This window comes from Orycteropus afer, unplaced genomic scaffold (genome assembly GCF_000298275.1).
Source record: "Orycteropus afer afer isolate SDZICR_OR568_19922 unplaced genomic scaffold, OryAfe1.0 scaffold00374, whole genome shotgun sequence".
Classification (NCBI taxonomy): domain Eukaryota; kingdom Metazoa; phylum Chordata; class Mammalia; order Tubulidentata; family Orycteropodidae; genus Orycteropus; species Orycteropus afer.
The window spans coordinates 242,893-259,823 of NW_006921961.1; the positions used below are offsets into that span (position 1 = coordinate 242,893).

At 39.3% G+C, this 16,931-nt stretch overlaps 1 protein-coding gene across 1 annotated transcript in view; it reads right to left on the minus strand.

Annotated features, from left to right (window-relative positions):
• Positions 1–14,897, minus strand: part of CCDC150 (coiled-coil domain containing 150) — an 88,959-nt gene extending 74,062 nt beyond the window's left edge. The window contains exons 1-7 of the mRNA XM_007953145.2: positions 14,660–14,897; positions 10,963–11,128; positions 9,227–9,447; positions 8,909–9,087; positions 7,272–7,340; positions 3,022–3,138; positions 1,825–1,954 (exon numbers count right to left, since the gene is read on the minus strand). Coding sequence (XP_007951336.2) covers positions 1,825–1,954; positions 3,022–3,138; positions 7,272–7,340; positions 8,909–9,087; positions 9,227–9,447; positions 10,963–11,128; positions 14,660–14,897 — 1,120 coding nt within the window. The remainder of the gene's footprint in view (positions 1–1,824; positions 1,955–3,021; positions 3,139–7,271; positions 7,341–8,908; positions 9,088–9,226; positions 9,448–10,962; positions 11,129–14,659) is intronic.
• Positions 14,898–16,931: the final 2,034 nt, after the last annotated feature.

Consider the following 16,931-nt stretch of genomic DNA (forward strand, 5'->3'; position numbering starts at 1 on the left):
TATGCCAATTGAGCTTGATGTCCCCTGCGACCATGGTCCCAAGCCTGCAGGATCAACCACTCGGTCCCTCTGGGTAGCTGGCTGTGACCAAGCAATGACCATAACCTTGCCCCTTGTCAGCTCTACTATACACTTGGGAATTCTGATATAAAGATACATTTTATTTCATTTAAATATTCTAAAATCAGAAAACTGTAAAACATATAAAAACCAGCTTTTTAATATAGGATAAACCTTAGAAAAAATTACACTTTTCAAATACATGAGTCTAAGTCGGGGCCGACTCGACAGCACATAACAACAACAACAACAACAACAACACTCATTCCAATTGAAGTAACTTCTAATTTGAAATAAGTGAAGGATCAGAAAGTTAAACTATTTTGAAAAGTCCATTAATTTAACAATGAAAGAGGGAGAAGAACTAAATAGTGCTTGGCTACCACTGCTGACAACTCTGAAAGGAATCACAATAAGAGGTCCTGGATAGAGTCAGAGAAAATGTGGAACAAAACTCAAAATCATAAAAAAAAAGACCAAGCTTACTGGTCTGATGAAGACTGGTGGAATCTGCGAGACTGTGGCCCTTAGTCATTCTTAAAGCTAGGAACTGAACTTAAGCCCTGTGGCTCAACTGGCAGCCAAATGATAGACAAGCCTATAAGGCGAACAGTAATATCAGGAGGGTATGCACTCATTAGAACGAACAATCAAGCCCATGAGATCAAGAGGCTAGCATTTGCCCAGGGACAGAGCTAGGAAGGCTGGAGTAAGAAGGAAGAATGAAGGGAAGGGGTGGCCACAGGGAAGTGGAAAGAATGCTGTTCTAGTGTGGAGATTGCAGTAAATGGATGTTGAATGGAAAACCAATTTGCTCTGTAAACTTCCACCTAAATCGTTATTTAAAAAAAAAAAAAAATTACCCTGTGCTCTATAATTTTTATAATTTCATTTTTCTTTTAGTACTTTCTATCTCCAATATAGCCACAAAGTAGAGTAAAACACTGGACTTGCAGTTAGAAGATCCAGATGCAGGCCTCATTTCATCACTATTCATTTTGTAACTTTGAGAAGTAAGGATAGTTTTAAGGAGTATAAATGATAATTTAAGTGAAAGCTCTGTGTAACCAGGAAGTACTATTCACACATGAAACACTGCACTGTAATTCTTTGTAGTCTTTTGAGTCATTGAGACTGACTGTCTGAAAACTGCTTTACAATGGCATTAACAACAGTGGATGATAAAGAACTGGTGGGTTCAAAGCAGCATAAATCTAATAAACCTGGGATCAAACCTGGACTTTTCCTCCCCTAGTTCTGTGCCTTTGAGTCCTCTGTTTTCTAATCTGTTAAGTGAGATTACTTTAAATACTCTCTAGGTACCTTACAATCACATATTTATTCAAATATAAGTTAACTGAAATAGATAAGCTCAAGAATGGATGTCTGTCATGATAAATGATTAGAATTTGTAAGTTAGCAAAGATAAATACCCTTATTTACTTATTAACGTTCTAGTATCCAATATCAAATCTAGGTCTCTAAAAAAATCAAGTCCACAAACAATCCAAATATCTTGAAAAAACAAACAAAAAACTCTCCAAATAAAGAACAACTCATAATCAAGAGGGTCAAATTCTATTTTATAACCAACATCCATTTTTTTCTTCAGTGTCACAGAGAGAAAAGAAATTAGCAAGTTTTTACATTCAGGACTGTGGGAAATATAGGTAAGATTTCCCACCTCAAGAATGTAGGCAAGAGTTTTTACATGAAATCTCAAAGAACTAACAATAGTATGATTTCCAACATTTATTTTCATACTTAGATCACACTTGAGCTGTGAGGTAGCAGCTTCCAACTCTTCTTTTCTTTGTTGCTCCTGTACCAGTAGTGCCTGGGTAGTCTGTATAGAATTTCGTAGGGCAATACAATTTTCCTGCAAAACTTGCACCTGAAATTGTATAAGAGAAACTCCTTTTCTACAAGGCAAAGATTTCTAATGAACCACTCTATTGCACATGTGCAAATGAGAATTTGCAATCTTATTGTCACTTGGGGAAATAGTAGTTTGTCTATATGCTACAGTGAAAGATCTCAATAAAGTGCAATGTCTACAGCAGATCTGTCCAACAGAACTCTCAGTGCACTCTCCACTGCACCAGTCACTAGCTGCATATGGCTAGTGAGCACTTGGAACCCGGCTAGAATTATTGAGAAACTGAATCTTAAATTGTATTTAATTTTAATTAATTTAAATTTAGATAGCCATATGTGGTTAGGGCTACCATACTGAACCATGCAGGTAATAGCAATAAAAGGTCATTTGCAAATTCCTACTGTGAATTCCCTTTTATAATTCTATTGTGAAGGATAGCCATTGGTTCAAATGATAAAGATTATGGAATCCAGTTACAGCTATTAGCTTGAAACTACTAATTGTCTTGGGCACTTAGAATATAAAATATTCTAAACTATATGTAGACAGTTCTAACAACTATGATGAAGGCAAATATATTGTGGTAAAATAAATAATGAGAATTGAAAACAGCAGTATGAACACATTGGGGATTATTTTACTTACTGATCTTCTTAGATTCAAGTGTTAGCTCAATTTTGCCTTTGTTTTCTATCTATATCACAGACATATAATACAACACCAGGGCAACACCTTCCAAAAGCAATGCCTTTAACAGATAGTGTATGGTATATGGGGATCAATATGGCCAGGAGCCAAGACTTCACCTCTGTGAAGCTCTAAACAAATCAGCCTCCCCATCCTTAGTTTCCTCATTTAGAAATTAAGAGGGTTAGACTAAACAGTATGAGGGTTCTTTCTTATTTGTATCTATATTTTTTAAATTGTATTAAGTGTTAAAAGAGGATTACTAAAAGAAAAAAGTAAATAATTTAACAAATCTAAAGGAAATTAGTGAAATTATAGACCTAAAGGCAAAGTATCAGTTATTCTTTTTTCATTTCACTTCCCTAACATAAACAAGGAGAGAAAAATCTCACTACCTGTTTTCTCTCCGCCTCCACCGTTGATTCCATTTCTTGTATTTTGAGGAGCATGGCTGATCCAGATTGCTCAAGAGACTCCCGTAGGTGCTTCTCCTGAGACAGCTGCCTCCGTAGCTACAGAGCAACACTGCAGTTAGCAAGACCAACGGAACATCCCACCAGTTTAACAAAGACCTGTCACCATGACATTTATCAGAGTGTTATCTCACCCCCAAACATTCTTCATTCTTTTATAACTATTCAGAAACATGCTTTGTTTTTCTCTAATGGATGCCCTCTTTAAAAAAGGTAGTCAAATTTGTTGCTTTTATCTTCCTATTGAATAAGTCTGTTTTACAAATGTGTATCAAGACCCATTAGTAAGATGCAAGAAGCACTTTAAAAAAAAGGGGGAAAAAAAATCAGAATGCATAGCAAGTCATAAGAATAAAGTTCCATGAAATATCTGTATATATGTATGCATACATGAAGGAGCCCTAGTTAAGCACTTAGTTGCTAATCAAAAGGTTAGCAGTTTAAAACCCACTAGTGGTTCTAAAGAAAAGACCTGGTGATCGGCTTCTGTAAATATTTCAGGCTAGAAAACGCTAGGAGGTGGTTCCACTCTGTCCTACAGGGTTGCTGTCAGTCAGAATTGACCCAATGGCACACAGTAACATGTATATGTGTATGTGTGTATGATGTTGCAGGGTATAACATGTTGTCCAAAAAAGTTTGGCAAATAGTAGTAAAGTGCCTTATTATATATATTTTATTAATTCTGGCTTTTTAAATTTTTTTTTTATTGTTATGTTCCTTTATTTTGATTTCTTCATCTACCTATTTCTTATTCCATAGTAGTAAAAGCAAACCTCTAAGAGCTCTTTCATTTCCATTTTGTACTTTAAAAGCTCTAAACAAATCACGAAGTAACTGCTAAAGAGTAGAAAAAACTGACATTCAAGAATTTGGGTATAATGACCAATGAATGTCAATGAATCAGACAAAGATATAAAGAAGGTTAAGAGTCTCTTTTACCATGAGGTAAAGAGAGCCTTTAGAACTTAGATGGGAGTTACATAATGCAATTCTTTTCTCTAAATGCAAGTGATTATTACGTAAGTGTATACTTCATTCTCCAAATTGCACATGTATGTTTACATGTGTTTGCTGTTATTGTTGTCGTTAGGTGCTGCAGAGTCAGTTCTGACTCACAGAGACCCTAATCAGAAATGCAATGAAAGATGTACTCACAATCATGTTCAGCAGAACAGTATTTTTTAAAAAATTGTATTTTGTTGCTGCTCTTGAGAATAAACATCATGAAACATACACCAATTAAACCATTTCTACACTCTCATCCTCCTTTTCTGAGCTGTTCCTCCCCCAGTAACATAAACTCATTGCCCCCTGAGGTTCCTGTCTAATCTTTCCTGTCCAATTTGATTTCATTATATATAGTTCTTAAAAGAGTATAGAGCTCAAATCAGACGTTTTTTACTAAATTAAGCTAAACTATTGTTTGGTATTTTAAGAAGAGTTCAGGCATGTTTTTGGTTTAAGTTTTAAAGATTATCTCAGAGCACCACATTCAGTAATGGTAGCCAGGCACTATCCAGTTCTCTGGTCTCATAGCAAAGGAAGCAGTCCATGAGGCAATTAACCACATATTCCATAACCTCTTCCTATTCCTCTTCTTTCTCTGTTGCTCCAGGCAAATAGAGACCAATTGTTGTGCCTTGGGTGGCTACTTGCAAGCTTTTAAGCTCCTAAGCAGTATGCAACGAACTAGGAGGTAGAACAGAAGCACTAAACACGTTGTTAGGGCAATGAGTCCAGATACCCCATGAAATCTGAGGTTTTTTGTGTGTATGCTGTGAGGCATGGATCCTGTTTCATTTCTGTATGTGGAAATACAGTTTTCCCAACACCATTTATTGAAGGGATTCTTTCCCCAACAAATGGATTTAGCATCCTTGTAAAAAATCAACTGATTATAGATATTTAGATTTATTTATTTATTTATAGACTTTCTGTTCTATTCCATTGGTCTATTTGTCTATCGTTATATCAGTACCAGGCTGTTCTGATTACTATACCTGTATAATATATTTTAAAATCAGGAAGTATGAGTCCTCCTACTTTGTTCTTCTCTTTCAACATTGCTTTAGTTATCTGGGACCTCTTGCCATTCCACATAAAGTTGAAGATTCATTTTTCTATTGCTGTAAAGAAAGCTATTGGAATTTTGATTGGGATTGCATTGAATCTACAGATTGCTTCAGGTAGTACTAACATTTTAACAGTATTAAGTCTTCCAACTCAAGAACAGAGAATATCTTTTTATTTATTTTAGCCTTCTTTAATCTTATGAGGAATCTGTGCATAGACCAGGAGGCTGTAGCTCAAATAGAACAAGGGGATACTACATGGTTTAAAATCAGGAGGGGAGTATGTCAGAGTTGTATCCTTTCATCATACTTATTCAATCTGTATGTTGAGCAAATAATCTGAGAAGCTGGACAATATGAAGATGGCAGCTTCAGGATCAAAGGAAGACTCATTAACAACCTGTGATATGCAGACGATACAACCTTCCTTTCTGAAAGTAACGATGACTTGAAGCACTTACTGATGAAGATTAAAAACTACAGTCTGCAGTATGGATTATACCTCAATGTAAAGAAAATGAAAATGGCTCACAACTGGACCAATAAGCAGCATTATGATAAATGGAGAAAAGCCTGAAGTTGTCAAAGATTTCCTATTACTTGGTTCCACAACCAACACCAATGGAAGCAGCAGTCAGGAAATCAGAAGACATATTCCACTGGGCAAATCTGCTGCAAAAGTCCTCTTTCAAGTGATGAAGAGCAAAGATGTCTCTTTGAAACCTAAGGTACACCTAGCCCAAGCCATGGTATTTTCAGTTGCCTCATATGCATGTGAAAGCTGGACAATGAATAAGGAAGACTGAAGAAGAGTTAATGCTTTTGAGTTGTGGTGTTGGTGAAAAATACTGAAAGTACCATGGACTGCCAGAAGAATGAACAAATCTGTCTTGGAAGAAGTGCAGCCAGAATGCTCCCCGGAAGTGAGAATGGCCAAAATTCATCTCACTTACTTTGGTTATGTTGTCAGAAGATACCATTCCCTGGAGAAGGATATCATGCTTGGTAAAGTGGAGGGTCAATGAGAAAGGGGAAGGCCCTTAATGAGATGGCCTGACATAGTGGCTGCAACAATGGGCCCAGATATGGAAAGGATTTTGAGGCTGGCACAGGACCAGGCAGTGTTTTGTTCTGTTGTACATAGGGCCACTATGAGTCAGAGCCAACTCAACGGCACCTAACAACAACACTGAATCAGTAAATCTTCTCTTTGTTTTCAACTGAGGATTTTTAGTATAATAGTTTTTAGCAGCCACCTGTTTCATAATTCCGAATCTGTTATATACTAAAACTCAGGCTGAAATGAAAGTGTCGAGGTAAAGTTAGATGATTAGGTTTATTAAAAGCATTTTATTTTAAATGCAGCTTTAGATTAAAAGGACTTTGCATGAAGATACCCACTTGACTCTAGCATATGAGAAACTGCAGGAATTTTGTGATAACTATTTTCCTTCTTGCTCAGAGAGCATTCGATTTTTATTTCCAGTTTTAAGTCAATAGTGAGTTATAAGGAAGTCTTAATGCTACCTAAGGGCAGATATTTCACTGGAATTTCATGTAGCATATTTAAGAATTTTTCCTGCTATACAATCACAAAGTTTCTTCTTCAAAGGCTTCTTTTCTTTCTCTCTTTTCTACTTTCTAGACTTGCCTTCTACAATTCTACCTCCTACTACCTCCTGGGGAGCTCTGGTGGCATAGTGCCTGAGGCATTTGACTGCTAACCAGAAGGCTGGCAGTTCAAACCCACCAGCCACTCCTCAGAAGGCAGGCTGGGCCATCTACTTCAACAGTGATACTACCCTGGAAACCCAAGGAGGGGTCACTATGAATTGCATTCGACTCAACGGCAGTGTTCGGTTTTGGTTTTTACCACCTTTTGGTGGCATAGTGCCTAAGGCATCTGACTGCTCACCAGAAGACTGGTGGTTCAAACCGACCAGCCACTCCTTGGAAGGAAGATTGGACAATCTACTTCCACAGAGATACCACCTCAGACAAGGAGGGGTTGCTATGAATTGGAAACAACTTGATGGGAGTGAGTTTGGGTTTTTTTGTTTGTTTGTTTTACCACCTCTTGGCATCTTTTTTTCTTACCTCTTGAATTTTAAGGTTCATGTTACGTTTTGTGGTCTTCAGTTCCTCCTCAATAATAGCTGCATTCTTCTAAAAGTAGAAGAAGAAAAGCTTCTAAATCATCTAAAATGACAGGAAGAAAACGTCTATAGGTATATCAGCTCAAATCTAGTTTTTTTTCTGCCAATCTATAAAAGCTATTTTTAGTACAATTATAAATATTTATCATAGGTCTGAAGCAGTTGTTAAAATGAGATATATAAAAAGAAATAGTTATTTTATTACCGTTATCCATGACTTTTATCAATTCCCTTTTTAGATAATAAAAAATGATTAGTCACACCCAGCTCCTACGTAAAATTCAATGATCAGAGAAAATTTCCTCGGTAATTCATAGATCATTTTTCTTATAAAGCCTATTCCTAAGTTTTAATAACTCTATCTCTTCTAGCTTAAAATATTATCCATGTTTAGGAATTAAGAAGAAAAAAACAGCTTTTACTATATTCTTTATATTATTATTAGTGAATGTATATTAATGGACACACAATTCCAAATACAAAACCTCAAGAGTCATCTTTCCCTTTTTTCTTGCCTTAAGCCCCTCCCCAGTACCATATTTTAGAATTAACTTTCTTCACACAATATCCCTTTCCTTTCAAAATAACCCTAGGTCAGAATGAATAGGGCTCATGCCTCAAATAATGCAATGGATTCCTTATCAGTTTCTCATTTCCAATCTCTTCTCACTAAGATCAATACCCTATACTACTGTCAGATTAGTTTTCCAGTTTTAGTATGTCACTTATTGGAAATCTAAATCACTTTCCATAGGATCAAGCCCAACTAGTGATTATTCTTGAGTTTGAGATCCTCCAAACAAACCCTCACCTCCTGTCTGGCTCATTTAGTCATTCTCTCTTCCCCACACCCGAACTGTGCCCAGTGAAAGATTTAGGTTCAAACCTGGATTACAAAAGGACAGGTATGTGTGATCCTGGACAAGTAATTTCTCTCTGGGTCCCAGTATTTTTATCATTAAAATAGAGATAATAATATACTACTTCACAAGACTTTTCAACTTTCAAACAATATAACGTGGTCCCTAGTTTCTTTTCCTATTACTTATTCTTTGCTGTCTCCGTGCAAATGCTCACAGCTGTATGAGCATCTTCAAGTGTCCTCACCCCTCCACTCTGCCTCTTTAGTGGAGCTTGCAGCTCAAGGCCTAGGCAGCCAGAAGCCTATGTAGACTAGTCTATTCTGGAGTGGGCAACCTCACCTTCTCAAAGCCATCTGAATGCAAAGCATTTATTCTGCAATATTCACTTATTGTCCTGTAAGATTTGCTATACCCTTATGTTTTTCTATTTAAATTTTTATGCTATCTCTTGTTCTGCCAACTAGAACACAAGCTCTTTAAGAGCACAGAATCTGCCTATACCCCCACAGTCACATGTAAAGGCTAAGTGCTCTATAAACACTGGAACTACCCTGGGTGGCACACAGTGGTTTAGGCTGTCAATGCAGATCAATCTCAAATACCAAGAATCCTCACATCAACATCGTCTATTTTTAAAAGTCAGTGTTACAGCTCTGCTGCCTCCTCCAGCTAACACTTGACCATGAATTTGTACTTGAGAACTCTGAACTCAAACCTTTGTCTCTGAGGCAATCTCCAGAGTGGCAGTCAACCTCTGCACTTCATCTTGTGCTCTGTCTTCCTCCTCTTTTACAACTTTCAATTGCTGGCGCAGAGTCATCACTTCAAGATGCAACAGCGTCAAGTCCTTGGAATGCTCCTCCTGTATTGAATTCAGCCGATCCTTCAGGAAAGCTACCAGATAGCATAGGAGGGTCATCAAGCATTGTTTCCCAGAAAAGCAGCAGTTGAAAGAAGGTCAGGAAAGGGAAAGAATCATAACTTATGAAGCACCCACACAAGACCACATTTCATGATTCTCTTCTTTCTATACCTATTTTCTGTGGATTCAGATCTTTTTCAGTTTGCAGATGGAAGATGCTCATCTTCAAGGACTGGATGAGGCTTTCCAGACGACACATACGGTTTACCAGAAACTCGCAAATGTCCCATATCATTTCTGTTTTTCCTGAACAAACTACTTCATTCTGGATAGGACTAATGGCTTTCTGGGTCACAGGGTCTTCTGCAGAGTTTGGAGCTTCCAGTTGGCCTCTAAACAAAGATCCCAAGACAGTAATATGATGCAATGCATTTTTATGCAGTCATAAAAATTAGGTTCCTTCTATTTGCAAGCATCTATTGGCTCCTCCAAACTTAAACACACAGAATACTACTAGGTAGAGCATAAAGCAATGTGAGATGAATAAAGATCACTGACTTTTTAAAGGCTGTTTATTTTAATCTGAATTTTTTGCCAACTTTTTTTTGTATATAAAGATAAATGACACATAAAAGACCTATTACATGCTATTTCTATAATGGTGAACCACGAATTAAAGTTAGCATGGAGGCAATACACTCAATGTTCTTAGAAAATTTTTTAACAAAGTCATAATAAATGTTCCAATTTTCCTGTGACATACTCACCATCTGTACCAAATTTAATCCTTGATTACTAAAGAATTATTTATTTCAAAGGCACTATAATACTAATTAGGAGCTCTGGTAGCATAGTGCCTAAGGCACTTGACTGCTAACCAGAAGGCTGGTGGTTCAAACCCACCAGCCACTCCTCAGAAGGAAGATGGGGCAATCTACTTCTGTAGTGATACTGCCTCGGCAACCCAAGGAAGGGTCGCTATGAGTCGGGTCCGACTCGACAGCACATAACAACAACAACAACATAATACTAATTATACTATTTATAGGTCTTAGTGAGAGACATCGAGGAAATAGATACGTAATTTTAAAGATAATTACACCAATAAATTGGATATTGGCTGTTTAAAATCCACTAACATCAAATTGATTCTGACTTATAGTGACCCTATAGGACAGAATAGAACTGCTCTTTTTAGGGTTTCTGGAAAAATCTTTATAGAACCAGACTGCTATATCTTTCTCCTGCAGTATGGTTTTTGGGTTCGAACCACCAACCTTTTAGTTAGGAGTTGAGTGCTTTAGCCACTGTGCCACCAGGGTGCCTACTGGCTGTTTAAGCACTCAAATATTTCAGGCCACTGATTATCCAACTTTTAATGGCAAGAACTCCTTTAGCAGCACTAGAAAATAAATTCTTCTTTTGAGTACATCATTCTAAATTATGAAATTTTTTTAGGACTGCAAACTCTGAATTTACAATAAATCTAGGAAAAAAATGAAGATCAAGTTATTCATATAAATCACTATTTTAGATTCCTTACCTTGACTAAAATCAGCCTATTTTTTCTTTTAAAAATTATAAACAACTTTTTAATTACATAAAAAATTACATGTTTGTTTTGAATCAAATGCTGAAGGTGAACAGAATATCAAAATTTATAATCCCAATGAACATACTTTAAATATTTGTTTAGGAGAATCGTGGTCTTTGTTCTACTACAGGATGACAATTATATACCTTGCAAATATTGTCTGATTAATGTTCAAATGGAAACTGTTATTTCTCAATTCTTTTCAAAATACCTATTTCATCTCTCAAACTATCCACACTATGATTCCTTATTAATAATCAGTGAAGTGACATTCTTTAACCTACAGAGATAGAGTTCATTTCTCATCTGTTACCTTTTATCACTAATGTCCAACATCACTAGGTCATCTCTCAGAGAATTGGTCTGTTCCTCAATTATTCTCATCCTTTGTTGAAGTATGGTGAATGAATCAGTAGCATTGATGTGGGTTGGAAAGAGGATGGGTCTGGACATTGTTGTTTCTATGTGCACCTGAGAATAAAGTCACAATATTAGTGTGGTAGGTAATGCTATTGTTCAAAAGAGTCACTTCCCTTTCCTCTGGGAGAACTGTCTATCCCTGTCCTGTTTAACTCAGGAATGACTGTGTCTTGGTTTGCTCAACTAAATGTGGGTGAAAGCTTTTAGAGTCAGCTTGCTATTCACTGTCTCTTTCTTTTCCCTCTCCCACGTGATAGGCAATGTTCCAGGTAGGGCCTGCTCCGTGCACCAGGGTCCCAGAGTGAAGATGACATGAAGTAGAACTATGGACTGTCCCTGGCATACAGAGTGCGCAATCAACAAACCTAGGTGATGCAAAATGTTAGCCACTGTGGGCAATCAAGAGCAGTGGGCAATCAATAAACCTAGGTAGTGCCAAATGTTGAACAGCTGACTACTAACCCAGCTTGAGGTGCCTCAGAAGAAAGGCCTGGGGATCTGCTTCCCAAAGGTCACAAGCTTCAAAAGTCCTGTGAAGCACAGTCCTCCCTGAAACACATGTGGTTGGAACTGACTCGCTGGCATTTGGTTTGGTTTTATTTCATTATCAACCATTGAGATTATAGGTAATTTGTTATTGCATCATAATTTAGTCTATTCTGTTACTAATAGTCACATTCTAGGAGTTATAACTTGGCAGAGGAAGTTGTATCTTTCATTAGCAGCCATTTGCACCTTAACATTACCAGCTAGCCTTTTTGAAACAAAGTCTATACAGGTAGTCCCTGACTTAATGACATATTTGAGCTATGATGAATCACTCTTACAATCACCTGTTTATTACTATTTTTTTTCACATCTTATTGTTAGTAATATGTACTACATACAAAGTTGTCGCACATAATTTCCTGCTGTTATCATTCTCAGAGGTTCACTTGCAGATGTTTATATGCAATTTCCAAAAGAAAGATGGATTTATAAAGATACTGATAATAAAAGGCAATAATAATGAAAACTTAAAAAAAGAGGTATTCAACTTACATCAAAACCTACTTATGATGTAGTCATCAGAATGGAACCCTGTCGTAAGTCAGGGACTACCTGTTCCTGGAGCTTTAAGCAGCTGTCCTAAAATAATTGTTTTATCAACTATGTATCCTACATTGAAGCAGCGATTTTCAAAATTATTGTGCAATCTTAACTTCATAGTTTTTTTGTTTTGTTTTGTTTTAGTTGTTTTCTGTTACTTGGAACAAAAAGCATCCCTAACTCATACAGGTTAATCACAGGCAATAGTGAAAGGGAGGGGAGGTAAAGGAAATGGCAAGCAGGGGCAGGAAAGGTGGGGGAAAGATAACTTCTGAGGAAAACCACCAAGTCTAGGTAGCCAGTTACAGCAAAGTACTGCTACATTAACTTATATCAGAAACTAAGTACATGACACAAATTCACAGTGTTTGTGATACCTGTTGTTGTTGTCACTGAGTCAGTTCTGACTCATGGTGACCCCATGTGTACAGAGTAGAACTGTGTTCCACAGGGTTTTTAAAGTCTGTGACCGTTTGGAAACAGGATACCAGGTCTGCCTTCTGAGATGCCTCTGGGTGGGTTTGAAACACCAGCCTTTTGGTTCATAGTCAAACACTACTTGGACCACCTAGAGACTGCATAGGAGCTCTGGTAGTGTAGTGCCAAAGGCTAACCAGAAGGCTGGCGGTTCAAACCCACCAGCTGCTCCTCAGAAGGAAGGTTGGGCAATCTACTTCTGTAGTGATACAGCCTCAGAAACCCAAGGAGGGGTGGCTATGAGTCAGGTCTGACTCAATGGCACATAACAACAACAACAACAGAGACTGCATGTTAACAGAAGAGTGAGGTGAAGACTTAGGATTCCTGTGCATCTGCTGAGTAGGGGCCTATACAATGCAAACGCAATGCAATGCACTGCCTTCCAGTTGGATTGCCCAATCTTCCTTCCGAGGAGTGGCTGGTGGGTTTGGACCACCAACTTTCTGATTAGCAGTCAAATGCCTTAGGCACTACGCCACCAGAGCTCCTTGGGGGGCGGGGGGGGGCTTCTAATCAGAGAGAAATTCTCATTTTCACTGCAGTTACACCTCATGCTTGTCTTTCCTCATCTGGTAAGCCCAAAGAAGGGGTCTATAGGCCACTTGGTAGATTCTTACAAGCCACAGATCTAAAGCTCATAGTTTGAGAAATTCAGCCTTACAAGAATCTGCCTCTAACTCCAGTTTCCAGAAACAGGCTATGCCCAGTTTTGAGTGGCTGGGCAGCAGGATGTTGCTATTCCCCATGAAGAGACTGGTAATCAACTCCATGGTGGAATCTCCTGTGAGCCTTAGGGATGTGGTCTACTTCCAGTATATAAGAAGACACTTTGCAAAAGGTCTTGAGATTTTTAGCACATCTGGATACTGCATTTGGCCTAGTCTTCATCTCAGTGGCCTGCCATGTTGTCTGCTGATCTTGAAACTGTTTCTGGACTTGAACTAGTGGCCAGCTTTGTTTCTCGGTAATTTGGGAACTGTGCCATTTTACTTGTGAGTCTTGGGTTTTGTCAGCCTCAGCAGCCAGAATCTGTCTCAGTTAAGATAAGTCTCCAGGTTCCGTGCTGGGAGCAAGAGGCAGAGCTGAAGCCCACAGTCGAGGGGCTTTCACCCAGCCCCTGGAGCTGTCACTTTGAGCTCAAAATTCTAGCCTCCAAAATCCTATTGGTTTAAAACTACGCATTTGTGGTATGTCTGTTAGTAGCTCTAGAGAACCAAAACAGGCTATAACATACCTGTCTTTATTTTTGAAAAGGAGCAAATATCATTGAATACAGCCTCAAACTTAAGAGCTGGAGCTTGATAATAACAATAATAAAATTGCTAAGGTATGTTGTTATGTGCCGTGGAGTCAGACCCAACTCATAGAGACCCCTCCTTGGGTTTCCGAGGCAGTATCACTACAGAAGTAGATTGCCCCATCTTCCTTCCGAGGAGTGGCTGGTGGGTTTGAATCGCCAGCCTTCTGGTTAGCAGTCGAGTGGCTTTGGCACTACACTACCAGAGCGCCCAACCTCCCACCTAGAATATAAAGGTGGTACTGGCCTTATCACAACTGGCCTTATAACAACAACAACTGGCCTTATCAGGAGGCTCGGGTAGCTATTCTCCTTTCCTCATTTGAAGGCAGGACAAAGCAAATTTCGTTCCTAAGTGGCTTTCACCGGCATCTGGTGCAGTTGTTGTTGTTATGTGCCATCGAGTCGGCCCCGACTCATAGCGACCCCTCCTTGGGTTTCCGAGGCAGTATCACTACATAAGTAGGATTGCCCAACCTTCCCTCCGAGGAGTGGCTGGTGGGTTTGAAACGCCAGCCGTCTGGTTAGCAGGCAAGTGTCTTAGCCACTATGCTACCAGAGCTCCGGTGCAGTAGTGCTATAACTCAGGTTCCTAGGCCCCAAAAGACTAGACTTGACACAACCAAGAAGTCAAGTGGGCGGCAGGGAGTGGCCATGGTAGATTCTCCCCACTAGGTCGCGCTACTCGGACCCGGGCCCACCCGCCTGGGCCCGGCAACCTCACCCCACAGTCCGTCTATCGGCTTGCGGCTCAGTTTGTCAGCAGACGCGCGGGTTTCCATGGAACTAACAAAACGCTTTAAAACAACCCGCTCCTCGTTGTAGCAGCTCTTGTACGCAGGCGCACCCGTGGCAGGGCATACTGGGAACTGCAGTTTTCCTGACCTAGAAAGGCCCTCTGCCCGGGGCAGGATCCAGGCTGGAACCCGGCGGCGCACAAGGAATGCGCAGCCGAGCCGCATGACCTGGATGACGAAAGGAATCCATTGTGCTAGCGGGCGGGGCACGCCGGGATATGTAGTTTCTACCCGCTCATTTCCAGGAGCTCTTGTGTCCTCTTGCAGAGTTGTTGTTGTTGTTGTTTGCCGACGAGTGGGCCCCGACTCATCGCGACCCCTCCTTGGGTTTCCGAGGCAGTATCACTCCGGAAGTAGGATTGCCCAACCTTCCTTCCGAGAAGTGGCTGGTGGGTTTGAACCGCCAGCCTTCTGGTGAGCAGTCAAGTGCCTTAGGCACTATGCTACCAGAGAGGAGTCTCATTTTGGCTTTTGTGTAATTTTGGTGAACACATATACTCCGTAGCAGGCGAGAGAATGAGATATATATAAATAAATTGTAGGAAGACTAAAGTATAAAGTAACTTCTGAACAACAGGACAATGGCAGACTTTTGCTAATAAGCATTAAGAAAAATTGTAAAAAAATCAGAAGCTCAGACGTTCTTCTTAAAGGAGAAACCAAGCGCCTTTTCGTCCTCGTCCTTGAGGATCAGGAGAGTAAAACACATGGAATCTGCTTTTGACTCTTAAGTATAAATAATTTCATGCCTTGTCCACAGGTAGGTATGTCTAAATCTGACTTTAAGTAGCTAAGAAACGAGAAAGAACATTGAAAATAATAGAACATAAGCAGTTTTTGAGCTAAGAGTATGTAATCACACTTAACAACAATAACAACAAAGAATCCTATAGTGAGAAGGCATGCTTTGCTTTACAGTAACAGAAGAAAACACCTGTTACCACTGTCAATGCAATTAATGCTTTCCTCTCCCTGAGGGCGCAGCTGAGAATGCCTTCAGCCCTTTAATGAATGCAGTCAGATATGAGATAAGTCACTTTGCAAGTTGCTGACTGGATTGAACTGGCTAGTGTAAGGCTAAAGCCTCCACCGTGTGAGGTGGACATTTGAAATGCCCATCAAATCGCAGTGGCAATACTATCAGCCAATACAGTGAAAGAGAAATGAGAACAGCATAACTCTTCAGGTGAGAAGGACCAGATAAATGTTTTAATATGAAAGTGGAATGTATTTTAGAGCATCAGTGCAAAAGAGCCAATAACTCTAAGAATGTATGTTCTCCTTTGCAATGGCCTCCATCTTATTTGTGGAACTAGAGATGAGAGAAGTGTATGCAATCCAAAAATAATCCTTGTGCTTCAATTCAGGCTTTTCATGCTTTCTCATGAGTAGAGCGAGATTATGCATTATTGGGAAGACTTTTACAGAAGTGATGATGTGTCTTTCTTTGGGCATCATATCAAGGAGTACACAGTGCTTATATGTTGTATTACTGGTGAAATTAACTTTGGTCACTTACTGGTTTTAGGAACTTTTTTTTATATAACTCACTTACCCACTGCCATTGAGTCCATTCTGCCTCATAGCATTCCCCACTGGGTTTCCAAGGCTGGGAAGTAGATTGCCCCATCTTCCTTCCACAAGTGGCTGGTGGGTTTGAACCACTGAGCTTCTGGGTAGCAGCCAAATGCCTTAGGGACTATGCCACCAGAGCTCCTTCTTGTCATCTGGGAATAGAGAAATTTTGTTTATTCCCTTTGAATCTATCTGACTGATTTATTTTACCTCCATTATTGCACTGACTGGGACTTCCACTATGATGTTGATTAGAAAGATCCTTGCCCTGTTCCCATTAATTATGATGTCAGTTGTAGGTTTTTTGTGGTTGTTCTTTATCAGATTAAGGACGTTTCCTGCAATTCCTAGTTTGCTGAGTCTTTATCATGAATGGATCTTGAAATTTAAAAATGCTTTTGAGATAATCACGTAGCTTTTCTTATTTAGGAGCTCTGCTGATGTAATGGTTAAGGTCTTTGGCTGCTTACCAAAAGGTTGATGGTCCAAACCCACCAGCCAATCCATGGACGAAAGATGAGGCAGTCTGCTTCTGTAAACATTTAGAACCTTGGAAACCCAGTGAGGGTTGCTATGAGCAGGAACTGACTCGATGGCAGTGAATATTTTAGGTTTTTTTCTTAT